Source organism: Syngnathus acus, chromosome 1 (genome assembly GCF_901709675.1).
Source record: "Syngnathus acus chromosome 1, fSynAcu1.2, whole genome shotgun sequence".
Classification (NCBI taxonomy): domain Eukaryota; kingdom Metazoa; phylum Chordata; class Actinopteri; order Syngnathiformes; family Syngnathidae; genus Syngnathus; species Syngnathus acus.
The window spans coordinates 4,188,362-4,207,142 of record NC_051087.1 but is presented as its reverse complement, the minus strand read 5'-3'; the positions used below and the strand labels follow the sequence as shown (position 1 = coordinate 4,207,142).

Sequence of the window (18,781 nt, the reverse complement as noted above, 5' to 3'; positions counted from 1 at the left end):
GCAGGAAAAAAATAGTTCAAACTTCACGTTGACGCTAGAATTTGCAATTTTGGTAGAATTCAAAGTCAAAAAAGTCAAAGTCAAAGTCTGCTTTATTGTCAACCTCTCTACATGCCAAGACACACAAAGAAATCGAAATTACGTTTCCACTATCCCCGGTGACAAGACATAGTACACGACATACACACAAGCAAACAACACAAAATAAAAACAAGAAGGCAATGAATAATAAGAGTGATGAATAAATAATAAATAAACAAATAACACTATAAATAAATAAATAAGAGGATCAAAACGGAGCAAGTGTGCATACAGCAGAATTCCTGAATTGAAATGAATTCTCAATCTGTGCAGCCACAAATACAGACAGATAATGCAACATTACGCATTGGCCTATATTCTTTATCCTATCCTACATAACTATGTGTCTTCGCCCACTTCATTTGAGGCAAGTGTCCTAATGTGAACCACTTTCTCTAAAATTTACATGGAACATAATCAATAGTGGGGCAGTGCCACTTATCAATCTATATTTATATGATGACATGATGACCTGTAACTTCTGTCATAGTGATAACACTCCACTGATACCTTTGACCTTCATCAGCTCATACAAGAGACCTTTGATATCTCTCTCTCCGACACACACACACACACTCACACAATAAGAATGACATTTTGCAAAAGATAAACTCCGTATTAGCTTTACATTACACTTTGACAAATTCGCCTTACTCTCAGAACAAGAAACACCACTGGACACTTTATTAGGTACACCTGCAAAATGAACGAAAAAATAACAGTTACATAATAATTTTGGTTTTATGTGTATCTATCACGTTTGTATTCTTCACCTCACTCACTTTGATTGCCATCTTCGGTCAATAAAGTGTCTTTTATCACACTGTTAAGTGTGTCTATAGTGCAAACACTGCTCCAATCAGAAGATGCTATCAGGCCTGAGATAACAGACGACTTATGGTATCTTGTCACTACGATCATCCGAGCAGCTAAAAATCAAAAATAATGCTGACTTGTGACTTCCTATTGATGTTACCTTTCACTTCAGATACCTTCAAATATATTCGTGTCTTCCTTGGGACACGAGTTGAGGAATTTTCCACAGGGTTGTGGTCTTTTTACAAACACCAGAGGGCGCTCGTAACACATTACATTCCCACAGTCGCTGTTCCCGTTTAACCTGAAGAAAAGATACAAGACGCCTCGACATACGACGTTTCACGACTACAAATGTGCGCATGCGCGGGAAGACTCAGTCGAATCATACAACTAGTCATTACAATTGCATTGGCTTGGGTTATTGATAGACTGCTATGAGGTTTTAATCATCACTTTTTTTTAATGATACATTTTGTACTCGTGAGAGATGAGTTAAAATATTTATTTGGGGAATTTTCCAGAAGGGATATACAATAATACAGCGAAATAAGTCATAAAACCAAGAAATATGTGTCTGTACAAGGTTTGAATTAACACTGCAATAGTAAGAAGTAAGTTGTGTGCCATTTTTACAACACGCTAACATGATCCATCCCTCCATTTCTATACTTGTCCTCTTTTTTTGTCGCATATGAGCTGAAGTTTATCCCATCTTGGATCTCGTCAGACAATATCATTCAGAGCCATGGCCATTTTAGAGTCTTCAATGAACTAAATTGAACATGATCATTATTCTAACCAATTGGAAAACATGTGCTTAAAATTGTGACAAGTGAGCACATTCAACTCAAATAGTGTCCATAGTGGAAGTGCTTAAACAAGTGCTAATAGATCATATTTTACAATTAAAAGGATAAAAAAATGTCCACTTAGAATGAGGAAGAAAGGAAATATATTAAAATTTCACAATAACCTATGGGGAAAAAACACATGATCCACCAACTTGTTGATATAGCCTAAATAGAGTGCACAATTTTTTTTTAAAACATAGTTCATAAAGATTCCACTGTGGGTGTGTTTGGCGGGAGCTACTACGACTCAAACTAATCAATTTGTGCACGTTAAAATAGATGCCGTAAATACTGTTCTGTATGTTATAGTGTGGCAAAGCACAATGGCACCATTTCATATAAACAACCTTTGTGTCATATCAAAACCGTGTTATTTAACGCTACTCACTCCATTTTATGAATTAAGAGTCAAAGACGTATCAGTGGACTTCCTGTCTGGACAAGAACCACACCTTCATGGGCTCCTTCTTGCCCTTCATGGTGACGGGACCTCGGTACGCCAGGTGGAACTGAGGATCGGCGTTCTCGGCGGACTGCAAGCATCTACAACAACAGCAGAGGCCTGTGCTTATACCCGTGCCTTCAAAATAATTGATAGAAAAGGAGTGCTTTGCCGCCACTCTCTCTTACGAGTAAAATTAGCAAGGCCCGATTGTCAGATGACGAAAAGATTACCCTGAGCAGTTATCGTATGATGTGATAAGAGGGATTTTTCAAGACAGAATAGAAATAAAAGTGACCAGACCTTTACTCACCTGTAAGTATATTCTGAAACATTGATTTTTCCCTTTTCACCGGTGGTTTCCGTGCGGCTGGTGAGGTTGACTGTGTTACCAAAGAGGCAGTACCGGGGCATCCGCTGGCCAATCACACCGGTCACCACCTCTCCCGTATGAATCCCGATGGTAATCTACAAAAAAAAAAAAAAATACAACAATGTTTCCATAACAGCTCCAGGAGAGGCACTTGTAAGCAATCTACAGACTATTTCCCTGTCAAGCAATTGGCACTGTGGTGGTCTTCAGAGCGTGAAGGCACTTTTGTGTGTGAGCTGAATGAGGATCTATTTTTAACTCAGGGAGACTGAGATGATTTGAGTGTATTTTTGCTGTGAAACGACACTCCTCTTCAATGTGTGGCCAAAATAAACAAGCTTTCTTTCAAGCAGGCTTCTTCCGCAGTTAACATGTGAACACGGAACGTCCCTGCTGCTGTTTAGAACAAACACAAATCAATACAAATATGATAAATGAATCTATTTGTATTGTGTAAAGAAGAGCTAAAACAGTTTTTCCTTTTGTTATAGTAAAATTTAAGCCTCATGCTTTAACGCAGTTTGAATTACTTACGTTTATGGTTCAAAATAAATTTTGTACAACTTACTAATGAGTGAAAACACACATTCTACTCACACTGTGGCTTTTCACATACTGCTTATGTGGTAGCCATTTTGGGCTTTGAGATTGCAAATAATTCTGCGACGTCACATGACGTCTTGCGACTAAAGCCAGAGAGCCGGTGAGGCGTGATGTTGGCAATTCTCACGCAGGGGCACTTTGACGTCAATTATCCACCTGACCAAAATCCCACCTGCACAGGTTCATCGTCCACTTTGACTTGTCCGGCGATCTCCAACATGTCGAGCGCGAGGTGGCAGATGGACTTGGCGTGGTGCGTGCACGGCTCAGGCAAGCCGCTCACCGTCATGTACTTGTCGCCCACCGTCTCCACCTGAATAGAAAAAAAAAAATTGCTTTATTTGAATAGTGCATCGTGTGATCCCACTGAAGGATCATTTTTGTCTTTAATTACGCAAAGCAGCCCAAAACAAACCTGCTGATAAACACATCAGCTTTGAGACAATGCAATAGGGGTGAGCAAGCTCAATCGGCGGGACCACCGAGCCATTCAGCTCGTAGAGTAAATATTACTCCTTTTGGCGACCCGGTGCCTGAAGCCAATCGAGGCTTAGTTGCGAGTGGTTGGGGTCTGTTTGACTCCTTCAAGTGCATTCTTGTCTGAAAGCCTGCAGTGTAAATCTGCCACGAGAGGCCCATAAAGCGCTGCGCTCTCTCTCGAAAGCTGCTCCGTGTTGTTTAGAAATACGTACTACTGTTCCACTGGCGAAAAACTCAAGCCGGACACTATAAATAGTCGTTTGCCAGCACGCAAGCCGGGTTATTACGTCACGTTTTTGAACGAGGGGGTCACTGCAGCATACAAAGATATTAAGAGCAAACGCATTAGGGCCATACTGAAGAGACAAAAAATAAAAATGTAACCATGAGAAAAAAGTCGCAATCTTTTGCAAATTTGAATTTCATTTCGAACAAGTTGAAGTGGGTTTTTTGAGAAATTCACATAAGTCATACATGTATTAGGATGAAGTTGTATTTTATTCTATTAAAAAAAAACTAGGAAAATAAATTATTCCCACTAAGAAGTATAAATTTTCAATTTAACCTGTGTAAAATTGGACTATTTCAAGAATAAAAAAATCAATGTCTGAAATGATAAATGATTGACTATTGTTGGATTTTTTTCACCTGACACAAGTCTTATTTTTTTAAGAAACAAGTGAATAATAAAAAACACAAAAACACATTTCTACAAGCGAATTCCCAACCTTGTAGACGTAAGGGTTCTTCCGCGAGTCGGTCAAGATGTCGAATCGGGTGTAAACGTCGTTGAGCAGGTTGACGATCTTGATGGCTCCCTCGGCGGAGGCGTGCTTGCTGCAGAAGGTGTTGAAGCCCACGATGCCGCTGAAAAGAATGGTCACGTTGTCGTAGCGCTTAGCCGGGACGGGCCGCTTGTGTCTCAGCTCGTTGGCGACGGACGGTGGGAGGACGGAGTACAGCAACCTGATAAACAAACCAAGAAGGTGGCTCCTTCAAAGCTTTCAGAAAAAAAAAAAAAATCGATACAGCAGAGCCTCCAAAGTCCGTCCAATCTGTCATTTTAACGTGGATCGATTCAAAGGGAATTAATTATCCAACCTGTCCGTTTTCTTCTTCTCGTCTTCCAGGGCCCGAAGTGTGTGCTGCAGCCGGTCGGTGAGTATCTCCAGCTCCTGGGTCAGCTTGTACTCCTCGCGAAACTGCTCTCCTAGCAGCACGAGGTCTCGCGTGGCGTCGTGCAACGGGATGTCGCTCAGGTACAGGCCCCGTCGTGTCAGGTCGTCCAAGTTCATCACACTTTTGAAGCGAGCACAGAATGCGGAGATAGTTGCTAGCTTGGTGTTTCATTCAGTTCTATTTGTGTCAGTGGGGAATTCAATTAGGCTTCATAAGCGGATCCTGTCTGGACCCAATCTACTGCTCATTATTAAATGTTCATTTGCTGAGCTAGGAACCGGTTTTTAGCTATGGCGTAATTTATCAGGCTGAAAATAAGGCCGTTTTCCAGAGGTTGTTTTTGTTCTCTGCTGTAAAAATGTCTTCGATCTGTGAGGACGAGGTCTCTTGAACTCTGCTCTCCTCTTTTCAATATTTCTCATAAAAAATGCTTAGACACGGGCCAGCGAGGCTAATGGAGGCGACAACATGATCAGTCATTTTTAGGTTTCATCGCTCGTACGTGGTCGTGTGCTTGCACATGTTTGGATTGTTTGGGAAAAGAAAATCAATGACACACAGACGAGAGAAAAATTGGGGGGGGGGTGAACATCGAGGTACGGTGTCAACTTACCTGGGCGAGCAAAGAAAGAGGATGTTCTCGGCTTCGGGCAAATAAATCATCTGTCCTTTTAACCGCAGACAGCTGATTTCCACCCCAGTCAGCTCGTCCTCGTTCTCCACCGTCTCCACATTTAGCAGACCCTCCTGCCAGGGTTACACCACCTTTATGAATATTTCATTGAATGTTCCTCCAAGCCGAAATATGGGGCCGCAATTTCACCTTGCACTTTGATTTTAAATGCAAAAATCTTTTCAATGCACAGGAAAGATTGAGATCGATTTTTTTCATTTGTCCCTCTTAAAATGGACCTCAAGTGTGAAATGACTCATCATTTTGGACATTCCAAGACTTCTACAGACTTCATCTTGCCGCCATCTTATTTCTATTCTGAGTTAACAGTCTGTGCGGAAAGGTTTTGACCTTTATTTGTAATTGAATGATTCGAGTCATTTGATTAACCTGGTATTGTTATTGCAACAATAAAAGATCTTCCACATAACTCTACCTTGCTTCGCAGGACGAAAACCGTGTTGATGTGGGACAGAATGCCATGGTAGCTGAAGTCAATGTGTGGGCGGACAAGGGAGAAAACTGACGGGAGGATGCAGGCACCGGGTTGGAGCTAAAAGGCAAGGGGAAATTAAAATATGCATAATTCAGACACTCCAGATTAGAAATGACGAAGCATATAGATTCCAGGTCAGCTCCATAACGCCTGCTCATGACAAATTATTGTCGCTTAACGGCGAGCGGACCTGAGGCAGCACTCGGTAAATGGCGTTGCCGCACTGCGTGAGCATCAGGTCTTTGTCAAACATCAGGTGGAAGGGGAAGGCCTTGCAAAAGGTGTACGGGCTGATGCGCGTCTCCTGCGTGCCGTTCTCATCGAAGCCGTCCAGGTCTTCATAGAAGGCCTCTTCCTCCGAGTCCTTTTCCTCAATCAGGAACTTGATGTGGTCGCACTCTTCGCTTTTGGGCTGGATCATCTGAAGGGTTTAAAGAGTTTCAAAAGAAAAGTCTTGGCGGGCCAAATGTAATTACACTGCGGGCCACATTCGGCCCGCGGACCAGAGTTTGACACACCTGACTAAAAACAACAATATGAGTTCGATAGTCTCGAGTGTATTATGACAGAATTAGGAGTGTGGACGATGACATTAATCAGTGTTGGCATAAGGCACGCTGACGTCAGGCTGCCGTCTCTGCGCCCTGTTTCCACAGCAACCGTGGCTAATATTTCCCCAGATTGGGTCTCACATTAGGAGCGTCTGCCGGGTTTTTTTTCTTCTCCTTTCCGTGCTTTTATTACACACATGCACACAATACTGAAGACTATATGATCCCCGTCTGTATAAAACCATTTGGGGGTAGCAATTGAGGAGCACGGTGGCATCATGTCATGATTGTTGGCTTATTAGCATATATATGGGTAAAAAAATGATGGATGAAAATAGTTCTATTAAATGAAATCATATTGAAAATACTCAAGGACAGACTGTTTCTTCGATGTAAAAATATTCCCCTTGTCACAGATCTTTTCCCAAAACTATCTCGTCCTCATACTCCCTCCTCTGCACTTGTCAATGAGACGGGGATGCTGCAAAAGGAAGATTTGTGCAAGGCAGACCTTCATCTCTATCTCCGTGCCATGGATCTGCTGCGCGACCGTTTTAATGATGCCAATCACGATGTCCTGCAGGCCTTCTCGCTCCGAGTAGTAGTGGAGGATTAGGTTGTTGCCCTTCTCCGCATCGGTGCAACGGAACGAGGGAGCCCTCATGCCGGGATAGATGGTGCCCAGGTGATCGTGGAGGGCGTCCAAATTCTGAGGGGAAAAAAAACAAAATCATAAACAATTAATGGGACTAAAATATTCAAGTCGTTTAGCGATTATTAGTTATTATTCCGCTTGTCCGCATACTCGTTTGGGTCAATCCCACTTCTGCTGGGACAGCTAAAAAAATATTCTTGCAACCAAAAAGTAACAAAAACAAAGTAACAATGTTTCTTTTCCGCCTCAAACAGCAATCAAATGTCTACTTGTAAATTGTGCTCTCTCACAATTCAGAAAACTTTTACCTGAAGAAATTCACGAACGTTTGATCCCAGCACCCGCAAGATGGTGTCATATCCCGACTCCTGGCAAAACTCAAAGAACATCTTCCCGAACATCTGCAGGATGTCTCCTGCATCGATCTCTGGAATTCAAAAAAAAAAAGGATTAAGACCGAAGGAGAACGGTCGCCTGCGATATAGTTGGATTCTGGCTGATCAATTTGATTTACATCAAAGTGAGAACTTACTGAGAACTTTGCTGGCCGCGGCAACAAGATCGTACGTTTTGGTGTCATCGTAAATGATTCGAACGAGGAACTGGCCCTCGATATCCAGTTGAGCTTCCCTCCTGGGGATATAATCCACATGTATTCATTCGTTGTATAACAGAAGAAAAAAAAAACTGGTTCTAATTAGTTCTGCTTATAGGCTGAGAAAATAAAACATACTTTATGGGCAATATTAGTAGGTAAAAAAAAACAGACCATAAAAAGATTTTGGGGGAAAAAATCTGGATTAATTTATCAATTCCTGATCCAAGTTGAAAAACGAGAGAAGAAGAAGGTGATAAATTGTACTTGAGATATCGGTGAGATGTCTCCACCGAGAAGAATAACAACTTTGGAAACATTTACACAAGACAGCTGCTGCTCTTAACTTTTGATTTTACTTTTTTTTTCTGTTAGGGTCACGGCAGGGTCAGGGCGCAATGGAGGGAGTGTGCTAAAAAAAAAAAGTCATGTTGACATTATACAGCGACTGAAAAGAGCAACACATTGAAATGCCACTTGTAGCACATTCTTAGCAGCAACCCTCGGGGTTTTCCCACAGCTTTTTCTTTTAAAGTAACTTGAGCCAAAATAAAAAAAAAGAGGATTTTCAGAGTTGATGTCCTTGTACGTTCCACAAATTGAAATAGTTACCAGCTCAACTGAAGATATGTTTTGTTTGAAATTTTATTTTTTTTAATTCAATGCCAGTATGTAATGTAATCATTTTTATCCAGAGTTTTTACTCAGGGTTAATTTACGTCCTCATGTCAAAAAAACAATTTCACCAAACTAACAAACATCTGACACTATTAGAAGCCAGCTAGGATAAGTATAAATAAATATAAATAGATAAATAAAATATCCTTTTTCCTGGTGTGATCCTGTGGTTTGATCTTGTTTGTTATTCATACAAAGCACCGCCAGCGTCCAGCCAAACATTTGTATATGCCAACACGAGAAAATAATAAGCATAGCATTCATAAAATACAGTATAAACAGTACACACTCACTTGATGTCTTCCCACACTTCCGGTCCGTAATTCCTCAAAACGAGAAGCTCCAAGGCGTGATTCACAAAGCCATACTGTAAATACATGACAAGCAATGACAGGAGATCCGACCACTTTCTTGACGCATAAAACCCAGCGACGCACGCTTTTTTTGGACAACCGCAACGAAGACATAGTTAAAGGGAACCATCGGATTGTATTCACCTGTTAATGTGCCGAGTAATATCCTAACAACCGGGCACGACGTAACGTCTTTCCGGGATTAAAACATGAAACACATAAAAGACGTACCATACTGCCAGCTGATCTTTCTTTCGTTCCTTTTTTTTATTTTATACAAAAAGCCTCGCTTCGGACAGAAACGTCATCGTTCGGTTACAGATGCTGATAGTCGTCGCTGTGTCCAAACCTCCTCGCTCCATCAGTTTGTGATTGGCAACACGCTCATCCAATGGGGCGTCAGAACGTCTCTTACGTAATGTGGCAGCGGGCCAATGAGAACGTAGCTTTGATTCGACTGATGATGCTATGAGCGCCAGCACGGTTTGAACTGTGCTATTTCTCAACATATACAGTGGTTATATAAAATCTCCACACACCTATTCATATTTTGTAAAATAACAAAAAAAATAGACCAAGAAATATAACCTTTACAACTCAATCAAAATGCTTTCAAAAACACCTTTAATAACTGATAATTTGGCTGAGTTCAGAATGAAGCGTTCAAATTTAATCTGATATTAAATCAACCAGACTGCAACAATTTAAATGATTCAAGTAAGCTTATTGGTGTTTATGGTGCAAAATATACACTTCGGACACCCAGGTTCATTTGATCTTATATTTATTGCACTCTTGTTTGCACTACAGTAACAATTAAAGCACATCCTTATGAGTGATCGAAGGACATTCATTGTATTTTTGTTTTTGTATGCTCTTTGTGCTATGAAACAATGTAATAAATAGAGTATAAACATGTGTACAGTGAAAACAGTAAAAATACTTTACTAGGAAACTGCAGTACTGGAATGTATAATGAATGTATTTCAAATATATACTTTGATGGAAGAATCTGTGGCTTGCATTCATATTGGAAGAAACAAAAGTGATCCACTTTATTAACAACAAAATGTGCTATCCTGCTTTCATAAGGCACCTAAGTCTGCTCTGTGAAACTTGAAACCTGTAAAAATCTTTCTTTGCAGATTTGCAGTTTAGTGTTCTTTTTTAATTTTCCTGCCCGGTTCATGGTGCAAGCAGGAAGACAGAAAATTACAAAAGGGGGAAAATGTCGCTTACATATTCACTGGAAAAATATCTATAGAATTTCTTTCCCATCCTAACAAAATATTTGATCATTCTAACCCAAAAAGCATTTGGAATCTATGTTATCAAGCGATGTCACTGATCCTATTTGGCAGCATTCATTTGTATATTGAAATATTTAAGTAATAATAATAATAAGAATAAAAGTGCCTTAAATTTGGGTTTGAATAATTATTAACAGTTTTAGAACGGATTAATCCTGCAGTGAGTGTTTGTACAGATGGATAATAGGATCATCTAGCAATATCAAGCTACTTATTGCATTGTTGGGGTTGCGTGAAATTGCTACTATGACCTTTACACAACATTGCTTGTAATGTGGAACCTCTTAAATTGAAATGCCAAAAATTGGTACAATTTAAACTAGATTACACACACACACTGAAAAACAATCTATTCCTTGAAAGTTAACCAAAACCTATAGTTGCAAATATCACGTGTGATGTTACACTCCATAAGTTTGAGTTTTATGTGTCAATGGTTAACTTTGATGTTCATTAAAAAATTGCCTGCGTAATACAGTAAATAACAATTTTATGGTGTCAACAGTGTGAACCTGGAATGAGTTGACTTGACATTATTCACCATGGGAAAATTTGTTTTTCAATGACAACAACTTGGAAGTAAACCAGTGTCACGGTCACGGCGCAGATGATGTCCAACATTGAGAATTCCACAGTGTATAATATTTAAAATAGTCTCTGTGAAGTTGGGGGTGAATTGATGGTTGGGGTAGATTTATAACTCTCAAATGGGAACTGTGATGTACGTACTCGGTGGGACCGTCAATCATTTGTGGGAATCAGCCATCAGCTGCATTTTGAAATGACCGCAAGCGAGACAAACACTTAGCGACATCAATATCTGGACAACTCTAATATAGAAGCGCTGAGGTGGAGCTTCAGGAGCTTCTCTGCAGCAGCTGGACTTCATTTCCGAGTCACTTGTGAAGTTTTGAAGGAAGCCTCTAAAAAGTAACAAACACCAGGAATGTCCTCTGGGAAGTTGGCCGGAAGCTCCTGCCTGCTCCTGGGAATGAAAACAAACTCTGGACGCTCCTTCAGCAATCTAGGATGAAGTGTACACAAATAAAACATGAATCAATGTGGCTGGACATTCGAGGAAACACAGTGCTCCTCTTCATTTTCAGTTTCCTGCCTAGTACATGCGGATGAAATTGGACATTGTCATAAAAACCTGTCACCTGTGCGTCGTCGGACTGATGTTGATTTTGCGAGGTTGGCTGCACGATTCAAACTTGTTGGCCAGGGTGACGTTATTTCCAAAAAGACAATAACGTGGCATTTTTACTCCGACTACACCGGCCAGCACTGATCCGGTGTGCAGCCCGATACGCATCTGAAAAACAATGACATAAATCCGACGTATGTCTACTCGATTTTTAATCCCACTTTTGAACTATATCCTTGATTAAAATTGAAAGTGATCCACTCCGGGATTTGACGAAATGGTATTCAGGCTCTGTAAAACGACGCCATATGGAATCTGGTTTGTTACCTGTATTGGTTCTCCAGTTGGAGTCTTGACTTCATCAGAAAGCTCCATCATCTTTAAGGCCATCAATGCAATCTGGGCCGCATGGTTGTCACTCTCCTTATGTAGGCCACCAGCAACACAATAAGCATCCCCAATGGTCTCCACCTGGACGTAGCACAGTAAGATAGCATTAGAAGTCTTCTGACACGTCCATCTATCACTTGGGTTGAACCCCCCTCAACAAAAAAACATCTACGCTTATCTTCTGCATCCTAATCATTAACTGCCCTTAGGTCTTTCCTAAATATCCAGTCATTTCTTTGATGCGAGACATTCGACATTTTCTTAATAAAAGAAAAAATACATATATTTTGAAAATAATTTAAAGTATTTTTATTTATTTATTTATTTTTATTTTACTTATTTACTATATTTTTTAAATATTGCCATTAAAAGTACCTGAAATGTGGCAACCTAAGTCTTTCACTCATCTGCGTCTCAATGTAAATGTCACGAAAGAATTGATAATATGCAATAGTGTCATTAATACAAAAGAAATGATCAACAAAATGACGAGTGCGATGAAGTGGAAGGCAGTCTGTCTGAGTACCGAAAGCCGGCAGCCATAAAATTTCAATTCTACTTCATCCTTTGCCGTCTTAAAGTCGTCGTCTTCTTTCATGTAACTAGAGAGCACTCGACAACTATGTGACACAGACAAAGTGGAACTATTTTTAGACACGAACGTGGAATGGAACAGAGTCCTGAAGGAGCTTCCTCGCATCTTTACGATGTATTTGTCAAACATGCGGCTATATCTTCTGTTAAGGCTTCGCTGACATGTTGTTTATAAGAACCAGCTTTTGGCCAGGCCTCGCCGATGCCCGAAACACACACACAGCGTCAGTCTTCAGGTATTCAGGTAAATCTGAACTGAAGTTTACTTACCTTGTAAACATCAAGCTCCCCACAATGATGGTCGAACCTGGTGTATAGCTCGTTGAGCATGGTGATCACTTGCATCGGCGTGCACAGCGAGCAAACAGCCGTGAAGCCCACCAAGTCGGAAAACAGCAGGGTGACCCGCTCGAAATTCTTAGCTTGGACCGTCTGGCCTTGCCACAATTGCTGAGCTACGGTACCAGGAAAGATGGAGAAAAGAAGGTCCACTGTCTTTTTCTTCTCTTCCTCAAGCGCCCGGTGGGCCTGCTCCAATGCCGCTTTGGCTTTCCCGAGACGTTTCTTCAAGCCGTCCTGCGCTTTGGCTTGCTCTCCGACCAGAACCACGTCACGTAGTGCGTTGTGAATGGGGATGTCGGACAGGTAGAGCCCGCGCCCCGTTAGCTCCTCCAGCTTATCCACACACGGCGAACCCAGGAACAAGATCACGTTGGACTCGGAAACGTAGATCATTTGGCCCTTGAGGTCCATGAGCTGCAAAGACAAATCTTTAAGTTCTCCAGTAAGGATTGGTAGTGTACAGTTTAGTTTACTTTAAGAAAGACTGATTTTTCATTCCAATGTCCTTTGGACAACATCACTCACAAATCAATAAACTATCTTAGGACACACTCTATGACTAAGAACACAAAGTATTGGCAACTCTACAGTGTGCAACTGCGTCAGCCATGCCAGAGTAGATTATTTATTTATATTGCAGCGGAATGCTATTTCTAAACATGACAAATGCCATCCAACCAAAGTCCATCAGTATCATCAGTGCAATACACACGGGTTAGCTTGAAAACGTTTTTAAAAAATGGCCAAATTAAACAGTGTGAAATGGACTTAGATTGCTTTTTATTGTATTCATTAATCAGTGATGTTCTTACTATATAACATAAAGAAATTGAAGGGGAAACTTTTCAACAAGTGGGAAAGTAAATGCTAGCGTCCGCTAAACTGACCTTAGCTACCTGTTGAAAATGTTTAAAATGGTGGCTGGTAGACAGCTGACACCTTGATCATCTTGGTTCAAAAATCATTTAAAACTCACTTGTCCTTGCTTCAACCAAGACATTAATATTTGGAACCGAGACTTGTATCCAGTCTGTTTTTAGTTTTACGGTCATTCCAAGAATTGTGGAGGTGGCTAGCTAGCAAAAAAAAAATCTTACAGGCTCCTTTGATGGCTAAATTTAAAAAGCAAGTCTTCAAAAAAGGCAAAAGCCAGACTGGACTGAAAAGGATATCTTCTTCTTGCTTTGAGGTCTTTTCATCGGGGAAATTAGAGCCCTCGCGTGGGACAAATAAGACCAAAGACTGTAATAAAAATGCTAAATTTGCCACAATGCTACAAATAGCTCTACTATAATCGGCACATTAGCTCGTGTGTCTTGTCTCTACAATCGATCTATCCTAAAAAAGTTATGACTTTGTTGTTTTGACTATTTCTCAACTTTCTTCATTTTCTTTTATTCCCGTCCTTTTGGGACATGAAAGTACATACTGAACCGAACTGAAGTTGTAAAACGTTGACAGGAACCAAACGATGGATTAAGGCCGAACTTTGCGTGGGTGCTTTAGTTCCCACACTGGAACAGATTCAACGTAAGATACGATGGAACATGATGGACCTCTCATCGCAGCTCAAAGTCAGGGGTTAGAATAATGGCGCGTTAAAAAAATATGGCTATTCTTACTTATATTTAGTATCAGCTTTTTCCGCTTGACTTGTGGCGGACAGATGACATCAAATAATTTTAAAAGTCAAACAGGTGCTCGTAGATGATCTTCAACATAATTTGTTTGTTTTCGACGTAAATACATGGGAAAATGTTCAAGCCAAAAATGAGCTGTGATTAAGACTCGTAACTCTCTGGTGGAAAGACGTACAAATGCTGGTCATCACCCGTGACGTAAACAGATTTACGAGTAAAGGTCAATGGATGCACGAAAGTATCAGAGCAGTGACGTTTACACCGTGTTAACTTTAACAAGCCCGAGTATAATCGTTTGGAATGGCTTTTATATACCCGATTAGCAAATAAATAAAAATAATTAACAAGTAATGAACCCCCAGATACCAAAAGGGTTAGAACTGCCTACAGATTCCACAAGATGGCACCAAATATGACAAAACTATAAACTACACCCCTCACCTACAGAAACAAAGTGACCAGCTGTCAATTGTTTCTTTTTTTTCTTTTTTTGCCGCAGGACCAAATTTTATTGCTGCTAGACCAACGGACTACTTTTCTACCGGACTTTGAAAAATGAATATAGACAATTAATATTAGGAGGGGATTCAGTTGTTCTTGTTTTTTCTCACTAATCACTGTAAGGGGAGTCTAGCCTCTGTGAATAGTGAAGCATTAATGTACTGACGACTTGGTTCTTGTCATGGCGACCAGTTGCACCCGTCCATAAATAGCACCAGGCTCACTGAGCCTTTGATGGAGAAAAGGAGGATGACATTTGCTTGTGATCTCGGCTGGTGGTAGGATGTTGATCTCCACCTTGGGCCGAATGGTGCCGTTAATAACCTCGCCTAAAACCAACCAACCAACCAACCAACCAACCAACCAACCAACCAACCAACCAACCAACCAACTGACACAGTTCTGATCATGGACGTACCTTTACTGTGTTGTCCGTTCCGGAGACCCCTTGCTTGATCCGAAGGACAAACTGGGTGTTGAGCATGGTCAGGATGCCTTGAAAGGTACATTTGATTTGAGGGCACACGATGGAGAAGTGTTCTTGGAAAGTCAAAGCCCGCCTGAGACTGTCCTTCCTGCTCAGTCTCTTCCTGAGCCCGTGTCCGATTTGAACCAGAACCAGGTCTTGGTCCAGGATAAGATGGAAGGGGAAGATAGTGGAAAACAGAGAGGTAGGAAGGGTCCCAGCTGAGCTCGCCCGCAGAGGACTGGGGCTCAGGTTTTTATCCCCCTTGACCACCACGGTGTATAGAAGACTGTGCTGCGGGTTGGATTGAAGGATGCTGTCTTTGGTGCTGGGCGGGTCCATCAGCACATCCACGGTGGTGTGATAGAGCAAACGGGCGGCTGCCTTGATGACCCCAGGGAAGAAGAGCTCGGTAGTGGGGTGAGGGTTGAAGAAGTAGACAGTAAGCAGACCCGGATCTTTGTCTATGCACAGCACGGATGCTTGATTTAAACAATCCCCTCCATCAAGTCGGGGCGCGCTGCTTTGCTTCAGGAGCACGTTGAAGCTGTTGAGGAAGTCGTGAAGCGCGCCCCCCACCACCCGTAAAATGTGACCGTCCTCCTCGTAGCACATTTGGAAGAGCTCCTCGCCGAGGGACACTCTCAAGGCTTCAATCGGAATGGCTGCAGGATACAAGCAGGGACTATGAGAAGTTGTAAATATACCGTACAAGAGTGAGTAGATCCCTCACATTTGTTTCTGTAAATATATGATCATATCATTTCATAGGACAACACTTTGCCTCAATGTACGGAGTATACAGCTTGTCAAATCACTATCTTAATTTACTATTCCCTCAAAATAACAACAAACAGCACTTGTACTCAAGCGCCCCTAGTGTTCAGACTGAGACACCACAGTCAAATAAGCCAGGGCTTGAATTCAGAACAAGATGACAAATCTATGTTCCTCTAAAACAATTCATTTATTGTCTCTTTTACTAATTAAACTGCAGACATACTTGACATATTTGGTTTTATTTTGTGTACTTTATTAAATGGCATGGGGTATAAAAATGACCCGGATCAGGGTAGATGGTTTTCTCCAGATCACACAGTACTGTAATATAGTATTACGTTAGTATTTAATTGGAATGGCATAGCTAACATGTACAAACCAGGAAACGGTTTCACAATTGACAGGTAGTGTGCGTTATATAAGTGTCCAATTTGCGGTTACCTGTTTTGGTTGAGTAAGTGTTCATCATCTTCATTAAATGTTCCGGTTCTTCTCTGCAGTCTGTGCAACAAACTGCAATGCTGCAAACACAAAGATTAGCTTACAACAAAGGACTACAACTCAGAGTTCACACGTAGAGCTGTTATACAAATGCATTTCAAGACAATATTATCATGAGAGGGGTAAGACAAAAATATTGTATGAACAATACAGGATCTTATCGACAGAAAACAAATCCTGCTTTTTCTAAATAACTAATTTTTCTTTCTCTACTATATTCCTTATCCAAAGATGTACATTATAAAATAAATCCACAGCTGTTTCTTTTGTAGGTGAAAAAAGCAAGATGTCAAATTTGAGGATGAATTCAAAAACTAGGCTGTTCATAAAAATAGGCCTAATGAATGAATTTTAGTTTAACATATTAATCACACAATAATGTAAGTACTTGTTTGAATAAATTAAATCTATAAAAATAATTCAATATGGCTGACTGAAATCAAACCCCTACTTTAAAAAAAGGAATATTGTTTTTTTTTGTTGATGATGATTAATGATTATTATTAATTACATATGGATTTTATGAAACTGAACTGGCTCCTGATGTTCCCCACCCTTAAGTGTCTGAGTAGGTCTCATTGAAATGACAACTACAGCCAATACCTGGGTGGAAGTTCTGCCTAATATAAAATATTACCTTTCCGATTCTCTTTGTTTCATCATACTTTGGAGGGCAGCGTGCAGCCTCTGGAACTGCAAAGTTAAAGTGAGAGAGGTCTTTAATTAGGAGGGGGTGAGGGGCGGATAAAATCTTAAAATGGCAGCCACATTTTTTATTTCTTAAAAAAAAAAAAAATTCTATTGCGCGCACGCTCGTACTCACCTGGGGACACGCCAGTTTGCGAATGCTCTCTCCGAGGGTATGCAGGTTCACTTTGGCTCTGGTGCTCCTCTGTGCGGGTTCGTGCGCGTTCCTCCTGCCGCGCGCTGCCGAGCTCTCCCCGGCATCTCCACGCTGCTGTTCTTCTTCCTTCTCCTGCTCTTGATGCTGGTCGCTTTTGGAGAAAGGACACTCTCCGGTTATCTTCAGCTCCTTCAGCCTGGCGCAGAACATCTTCACTGGTGCTATGATGTCCTCACCACACAGGCACTGAGCTCATTGTGCATGCAGACAGACGCGCCAGAATGCCATCTTCTGGTGCGCGCATCTTATTTTGGTGTTTGCATCTTTTTCATCGCTAAATCTTCAACCAAGACGTGATGCGATGTTCTTCTGTACTCAGCTTCTTTGGACTGATGGTGGAACAGAGCGATAAGCGCCTGGGAGGGGGGGGGGGCAAGGAGGGGGGGGGGGGTAGCCAGAGAGCTGCAGGCCAATCCATGCTCAAGCACGGCTGATGGAGCTGAGCGACCTATCAGCAAAGAGACGTTATTTCCAGACGACTTCTCACATGCAATAGATTTTTTCTCTCTCTTCACTTTATATGTATTTGGCTGCATGGTAGACAAGTGGGTGGCATGCCCGCCTCACTGTACTAATATCCTGGTTCGAATTCTCAGCTCCATGTGTGGAGTTTGCATGTTCTCCCCATGCTTGTGTGGGTTGTTTCTGGGCTTAAACATTTTGACACAGCTTGACTTGAGAAGTTGTTGCTATTCTTTTCTCCCTGTGGTATCATTAGTCAAATGTTAATTTAATATCCATCTATCAGGAATTCTCAAGGTGAAAAATGACGCAAATACTTCACGACGTGTTCACAATGTATACATTCATCTGGCCAAGTGTCATCACACACAAGCAAAAAGATATATGCGATGCTTATACTTCATATCTTCTCGCTCGATGTGTAGGTGCGCCTTTCGTTTCCAGCACACAACGTGAGCCATATACAGTGCACAGATCCTGTTTACAAAACGCAGCAAAGATAGCAACGGCCGTGTTGCAAATCAAGGTCGACATGGTGAGATTTTACCAGAGATAAACAGAAATAAATTACTGCTTGAGCTGCATGGGGTCAATGCCAAGGAAAACCCGTTCCAAATAGATTGTGATATTCTTATGGGCTGCTTCTCAAGACATGTTTTAAATAAACGCTACTCTGTGTCATTTTGAAACTTTGTACGACATGAGGCAAATGTTGTCAAACTAAATATTACTAAATAGAATGGCCTTCACATCAATAAAATATGTTCACTTGAAGAAATAAATGCAATACTCGAAATAGATGCGTCATTTTTTTCCCTCAAGACAACAATTTATGTTGCAAGATCTCAATGCGCACTGCATAGCAGTTTTAAAGTTTTTTAAAGAACAAAGTTGATCTTCTATCCCACTAGCTAA

General features: G+C 41.1%; 2 protein-coding genes across 2 annotated transcripts; both read right to left on the bottom strand.

The window, feature by feature from the left end:
• Window positions 1-1,386: 1,386 nt before the first annotated feature.
• gucy1b1 (guanylate cyclase 1 soluble subunit beta 1) lies at window positions 1,387-9,148 on the bottom strand. The gene is made up of 13 exons (XM_037262899.1): window positions 9,061-9,148; window positions 8,770-8,843; window positions 7,736-7,836; window positions 7,512-7,630; window positions 7,060-7,257; window positions 6,188-6,418; window positions 5,938-6,054; window positions 5,442-5,575; window positions 4,751-4,948; window positions 4,378-4,615; window positions 3,342-3,482; window positions 2,507-2,661; window positions 1,387-2,294 (listed from the first exon to the last, which is right to left on the bottom strand). Exons 1-13 carry the CDS (start codon window positions 9,061-9,063, stop codon window positions 2,171-2,173), a joined length of 1,833 nt encoding a protein of 610 aa, XP_037118794.1. The 5' UTR covers window positions 9,064-9,148; the 3' UTR covers window positions 1,387-2,170.
• A 448-nt stretch (window positions 9,149-9,596) lies between these two features.
• gucy1a1 (guanylate cyclase 1 soluble subunit alpha 1) lies at window positions 9,597-17,761 on the bottom strand. Its single transcript, XM_037262861.1, has 8 exons — window positions 17,324-17,761; window positions 17,138-17,193; window positions 16,441-16,520; window positions 15,172-15,884; window positions 12,541-13,026; window positions 11,614-11,757; window positions 11,300-11,454; window positions 9,597-11,163 (listed from the first exon to the last, which is right to left on the bottom strand). The coding sequence occupies exons 1-8, from the start codon at window positions 17,552-17,554 to the stop codon at window positions 11,025-11,027; spliced, it is 2,004 nt and encodes a 667-aa protein (XP_037118756.1). The 5' UTR covers window positions 17,555-17,761; the 3' UTR covers window positions 9,597-11,024.
• Window positions 17,762-18,781: the final 1,020 nt, after the last annotated feature.